The 6,741-nt window shown below is 53.4% G+C and overlaps 1 protein-coding gene across 1 annotated transcript; it reads right to left on the bottom strand.

Moving 5' to 3' along the window:
• Positions 1-1,051: 1,051 nt before the first annotated feature.
• Positions 1,052-6,247, bottom strand: inhbaa (inhibin subunit beta Aa). Its single transcript, XM_052054840.1, has 2 exons — positions 5,601-6,247; positions 1,052-2,024 (listed from the first exon to the last, which is right to left on the bottom strand). Exons 1-2 carry the CDS (start codon positions 6,067-6,069, stop codon positions 1,192-1,194), a joined length of 1,302 nt encoding a protein of 433 aa, XP_051910800.1. The 5' UTR covers positions 6,070-6,247; the 3' UTR covers positions 1,052-1,191.
• Positions 6,248-6,741: the final 494 nt, after the last annotated feature.

The following is a 6,741-nucleotide window of genomic DNA, read 5'->3' as shown; positions in this document are numbered from 1 at the left end:
CCCTCCAGCCTCTTTGGTGTCTGAAAAGAAGTAAAAGTGAAAGAAAATTTGACCAATCCAAACCGTTTCACGCACAGCTAGCGGGTGGTTGCTATGCTAACGCGGTCGCAAGTGAATGTCGGCAGACATTTTGTGTGTTTTTGAAGGCAGGGATCAAACCCGTGACCTGGAGTCTCGCTATAGTGCAAAAAAACATTTCGCAAACAACAACACGTAACATTATCGTCATCATTATGATCAACATGGGCAATAATATTATTCATATTTAGTAACGTAAACATCAGAACACGGTAACCATGGTAACAAAGAAGTGTTTGGTTCCAGCAGCCAAGCCAACTTGTTTCATTCAAGTAAATCTCGACACGCACGCACGCACGCACGCACGCACTCGCGCACGGAGAGTCCATCTTTCTTCCCGGCGCGTTTAGAAGACTCGGCGAACAAAAGGAAAAAGAGGAAGTTGCTAATACAGTGAATCCCCCGAAATATCGCCGCTCGGTGTCGACGTCACGGCGAGATGTCAAATTTTCAAGCGAGGTTTTTCAGGGTGGGCAATTTTTGCGCCGAATCGTAGCGTGGCGTTTTTCAAGAACATGCCAGGCGGCACGGAGCTGGATATCGTTAGCCCGTCTATGGCCTTTCACGTCCTACGCATTGCGCAAAGGTGACATTCGTTAGTATCTGCGTTTGGTTGAACGTTTTGGTGTTTCAATGCAGAAGTCATAACTCCGCTTTGTTCCACGGTTTGACCGTCGCTCGTTCGGCGGCAGTGACAAAGAAACGGCAAGAGGACTCGCCTTAGTTTTTGTCCCCTCAAAGTTCATTTCTTGACGGCGCCACAGGGCAAATTGGCACGAAGCGATACTTTCAAATAGGAAACAAATGTGCGTTTGTAACGTTCTTTCTGTACGGTAGATTTGCCCCCCCTGATCGCAGGGGTCGTAACCAATCCCGCGCGATATCGGGGGGGTTTCACTGTATTCAAACAAGTTGCATAGTTTGTGGCGTGTCGGCGTGTCAGCCGCCAACGTGGTCTCAGTTAGGACTGGCAAAATAGGCCACGCCCACTCCATTCTTAACAAAAATATATTAATATTCTTTTTTCTTCTTCTTCTGTTTTTCTGAAAGTGCCCCAAGGACGGACGTCGAGCCGACGCGGCGCGGCTGTGCCTGACGCGAGCAAATTAGCGTTCAGGAGCATCCGCACTCGTCCACGATCATGTTGTGGATGTCCTTCTTGATGATCTTGTGCTCTTCGTTGTAGTATAGCATGGACATGGCTCGCAGCCGCGTGGGCACGCAGCAGGAGCGCAGGTTCTCGAAGGGACTGTAGCCCCGCATGCGGTAATGGCTGATGACGTTGGAGTGGAAGGACAGCGCCGAGCCGGTGATGCTGGCCACGTGCGGCGGGCACTCGCCCTCGCAGTAGTTGGCGTGGTAGCCGCCGGGCGCGATGATCCAGTCGTTCCAGCCGATGTCTTTGAAGTTGACGTAGAAGTGGCGCTTGCAGCACACGCGCACTTTGCCGTCGCACTCCAGGCCTCGCTTGCGCCGACGCCGCGAGTCGCCAGAGTCCTCGGGCCGCACGGCCGCCATCAGGAAGGGACGGTGCGACTGCTCCCGTTGGGACGGCTCCCGGCGGTTGCCGCGCTGCTGCTGCGACGATCCGCCGCCGGACACCAGCACGGGCGTGGCGCCCGAGTCGGCGCACAGCGGGCAGGACACCCTGATGCTGAGCGCCGCGCCGCCGCCGCCGCCTTCCAGAAGCGCCTGGACCGCCGCCGACACCGGGAAGGTGTGCCAGCCGCTGCGGCGGGTGTCCACCGTCTTCTCGCTCAGCAAAGCGTCGTCCTGCGGCGAGGACGAGGCGGCGCCGCGCTGGAACAGGCGAATGGCCACCTTGGTGCGGCTGCGGTTGTTCTTGGCCAATCGCAGGAAAAGCCACACGTTGGCCTGCTCCACCAGAGACGCCTCGCCGCCGCCGTCTTTGGAAAGGACGAACTTCACCGTGTCCCGGGCCTCACCTGCGACACACAAGACGCGCAAAGGTCAGCGGCAGGTAACCACGGCAACCCGACAGGCACGTAAAGTCCCGCAGAACCGTTTTGGACAAACTGCACATTGGGAACACAAAAGCAAAGCACCCGAAACAGAGAATCCACATTTAGCGCGTTGCAAATACCTTCGTACACTTGAGAAATCTTTCGAGCCATCTCAGAACCTGTGAGAGGTCATTTGGACTCCCAATAACTATTTAGAAGCCACTTAAAACTTCTGATAGGAATTAGGATTTTGTATTTGGATTGAAATTTGTCTCCGGTTGTTGAGCCAATCGGGATGCAGAATAATTGCACTGTAAAAAAAAATAATCAGGAAGTCAATGATGACACAATGCGGGTTGTAAACTATATAAAGAAGGCATATAGAATCGCACTTTAAAATTTTTTTAAAAATTCAGCGTAACAGCAAATTCACCAAAAGTGAACTGCAATATAGCAAGCTTTGTTACAGCTGCCGCTGTTGTGAAAGCGCTATATAAATCAGAATGTATTGTATTGTATTGTATTGTAAGCGAGCACTATCCTGCAAAGGTTTTTTAAAAAAAGGGACGCATACCTCCGCCAAAGTCCTCAACCGGAAGAAAGCATGCGACTTCTTTGTTTTGCCCAACGTGCGAGTCAAACTTGAGTTAAAGCGCATTCATCGGCGAAACGTATCGTGACGTGAAATTTCCAGTAGTGAGCCTGAAGTTTGTTTTGTTTGTTTTTTTTCCGGTGCGGCAGCTGTCCGCTTCCCATATGCGGCTTGAGCGTTTGTTCTTCGCCCTCACTGGGAAAGCCAACCACATGAAAAGCAGCATCCTGTTGCTTTTCACCGAGCGTATTCCCTCCTTGATGAGCGTCACGCTCAAAGGATGCGCAAACATGTGCGCTGGAGGCCACGCCCCTCTCTGCCTGATTGGCACCACATGGAATCTGCGGGCGCGCGCACGCACGCATCCGCGCTCCCCGTAGCGACATTCAAAACGCAAAGGAGAATGGGCGTGAAACAGCTGGTAAATAAAAGCCGCTAGCGTCCGCTCTTCTGACGAGAGGGGAATGTCCCGCACGCCAAATGACTCAAACGTACTTGCCGTCGTCGCAGGGAAAAAAAAAATCGGTGAGGGGGGGGGACGGGGGGAGAAAAAAAAACATCCATCTCTCTGCGGCTTCTTTGCGCCGGCCCAGCTTTTCCACTCGGGTGGATCAAAGCTGACTTGCAGACGGGATTATTCCCAGACAGGAAGAGAAAACAAGTTGCCAGACACGCCCACCACCGCCAATCCCATCCCTCCTCAGTCCTGTCAATCAACTCCAGTTGCACGCACGCATTTTCCGTCGAGCTCTCCCCCCTCATCATGATGGAGCCCCTCGAGTGCTCGCCGACCAATTACGGGGCACGTGCCGCTAAACAGGCTGGTCGCCATTCGATGTCCGAGCGCGGATAGACAAAGAACGGACCGGTCACTAGTCGGTGCGGGATCTTCGGCTGTCACGGAGCTGAAAAATTGTCCGAGATGGGGTGCGGCCGTCACGCGCTGAAACGCAATCGTTGAGGGAAGAGGAACGAATGGCTGCTGGCAGCCGTAAACGCCAAGGACTGGCCAGGAAATACACCGGCCGTTCTGGAAAATTCACATATTTCCCCCAAATTCCCGATGGCCACCCCCCCCCCCCCCCCCACCCCCGCCCATGATAGCGTGTCTTTTCCGTGATCCCGATAATGGCAAGACACCAGTGTGGTGGCTTTGAATGAAACCTTGGGCTCACCTGAGTTCGAAGGGCAACACATTAACTCATTCAGCACCAGCCAATTCAAGACCAAGTCTAAAAAGACGTTTAAAAATGTCTTTGTTAGTGAATGTGACACCGTAGCCCCCAATTGGCCACGCCCCCCACCTGCCTTCGGTGGCACGTGATTGCTTCGGAACATGAGCGATGTCGTTTGCTCCGAGTGACCGTGACGTTTCCTGGCATCGATAAATCGCCCACAAAAGAAAGCATAGGACAAAAAAAAAGTTGACAGTTTGAATCCTGAGGAGCAACAAAGAGTTCACTGACGTGGCCGAACCGTGAAAGTGCTCCGAGGAATGTCGCTAATGATGTGTACAATTAAGTCCAATTAGCTGAATTGTCCTCTGTGTGCCTCTCACGGGCACGCGCGCGCGCCCGCCCAACACGTGCACACGCACGGAGGCAGGTTTTTGTGTGTGCTCCACTGAACGGACGCGCGGGCATCTCCGCCAAAGAATTCCGCCGCGCCTCCTTTGCTGTGGCGGCTCGCTCGCTCGCTCTGTCCAATTAATTAGCGAGTCGATGAACGCATCGCTTGTCGGCGACAAAGACGCGAGCGGCAGGCCGCTGCGTCTTCTCACGGTGTCGCATTCAAGCGCACAACAACAACACTTTTGATCGGAGGCTATTTTGGGATCGCTGTCGAGCAAGGCCCCGGGATGTGGGGGCGCCCTCTGGTGGCCGCTGGTGGCACGGCGGCGCGACTTTTTGTCACGCTCTTCATAGAGTTAATTAGCGAGTCGATGAACTCTACGCTCCTTTTGTCGGCTGAATGGGATGCGTCTCTACCCTCTTTTTTTCCTGCCTACTTGAGATGATCAAACCTAATTGAGTGCTTTTCAAACTTTTTACACCACCTCAGAAAATACGCAGTCATAATACCACACAATCGTTTTATGAAGAGATACATCTTACTTTTTTTTTTTTTTTTGCTGAGTTGATGATTTGTTTTCCAAATAATACTATCCACTCCACGACTGACAAATTAACAGTGCAGGAAATGCAATAAAAATAAACTGATGATGATTGAGTTAGATCTTTGGTCGTTAAGATGTGCCAGAAGTTCCGCTAAAAAACGTCGTGATTGTTTCCCAAAGTCAAAGCAGATGTTTAAAAATGAAGAAAGGGGAAAGAGAATTGGCCTGCGTTCATAGACAACCGCGGGAAGCGGAAAAGAATGAGCCACTAGGGCCTGGAATGGTGAGGATTTGGACAACTTGAAGTTCGACACGATCTCAAAAACAGTTTATCGACTGTCAAAATAGGTGACATTTATTCATTTCTGTACCTCTATAGCCAACCAATGTAAAAAATAAAATAAAATAAACAATTAACACGGCAGTGATGTACTGTGGGCCTAAGTGCTCATCACAAATGGGACCCCCTCCCCCCAAAAAAGAGTGAAAATGACTCATGATTCTCCCTCCCACCAGTCAAAAATTTGGAGACACGAAATTGTTCAATCTTATGATTATAATGAGATCATATTGTGCTTATTTTGAGCATGAAAAAAGAAAACATAACTCATTCACTGCCATTGACGTCTATAAGCGTCAAGTGGGTTGGCAGTGAATAATTTATTGAAGCCGTTCATAAATGACATCGGTCAACATTGGGGGTGGGGGGGGGGGCAAGGTTGTCTGTTTTGTCTCGCATAGCGTGAGAAGGACCCGTCGTAGCACTTGGAGAATCAGCGCACGAATGAGCACGCGGTTATCATGTGTTAGCGCCCAGCTAGCCAACGTGGCGCGACAGCCACACACTCACCGGGCTCGGCGAAGGTGATGATCTCGGTGGTGTCTTGCTCGTCGTCCTCGTCGCGGGTCCGGGCGGCGGCCGGTGGGGTCGCGACCCCTCCCGCCCCGCCACCGTCGCCCCCCGCTCGCCCCCTGCCCTCGGCCTCCCCGTCGATGTGCACGCTGCCGTCGTCCGCCACCCGTCCCACGTGCAGCTTGCGCAGGGCGTTGAGCAGCGCGGCGCGGGGCACCGGACGGGTGATGTTGGGCCGCGCGTGGAGGTGCAGCATGTTGAGGATGTGTCGCTTGACCGCCTCCACCACTTCCCGCTGGGCCGCCTCCTCTTCCTGGCTCGCCCGGGCCGTGACGCCCAGGTTCCCGCGTATGTCGGCCAGGGCGCAGGAGGGACAGCGCCCGGCGGGCTCGGCCAGCTCCGAAGACGACTGGCACACGTGCAGCAGGAGCAGCACGGCGCCGCTCAGCGCCGTCAGCGCGGACATGTCGGCGGCGAAAGGGGTTGACTTTTCGAAAGGTGGCAACTTCCAAATCGGTCCTGCCAGTGGAAACACGCGCACAGGAATCAAAGCGAGTCAACTTGTGGTGCGGGCGCTCCTGACGATCTTTGCAAAGATCCTTGCGGCTCTCCGCTTCCTCCCGGCTGAGTGATCCTTGAATGATCCTTGGCGCACTAGTTGAATGCTTTCAGCTGGGTGGGCGGAACCGCACTCGCTCGCTCGCTCTCTCTCTCTCTCTCTCCGCATTTCGCGCTGCGCTCGTCCCTGGACGCCAGACTCCCTCCCTCCCTCTTGCTCCCGCTGTCTTTGTGACTCACGCGCGTCCAACTCTTTTTACCTTCTCTGCTTCTTTCCCAGCACCACCCTGCCACAGCACCCCCCCATGATCAACCAACCCCCACACCCCGGGCTTGGCGGTCCCCACTTTGAACTTCCCTCTTGACTTTCCGTGACTCTGTCTGCATTGATGTAGACATCATCTTTCCTGTCTGCGTCAGTGCCAGATGATGCGGTCGAGGCAGACGGCCACCCACCCTCGACCTCTGCGCTTTTTTCGTTATTTTTTTTCTCCTTCTTTTTTCTGCCCCACCAGACCTGAGAACCCAATCCTGGACCATTTCGGACTTTTCTCATGTTAGCTCATGTGAGTTGGGATTC

Source organism: Hippocampus zosterae, chromosome 20 (assembly GCF_025434085.1).
Source record: "Hippocampus zosterae strain Florida chromosome 20, ASM2543408v3, whole genome shotgun sequence".
Lineage (NCBI taxonomy): Eukaryota > Metazoa > Chordata > Actinopteri > Syngnathiformes > Syngnathidae > Hippocampus > Hippocampus zosterae.
The sequence above is the reverse complement of the archived record's forward strand: the minus strand, read 5'-3'. Positions and strand labels throughout refer to the sequence as shown.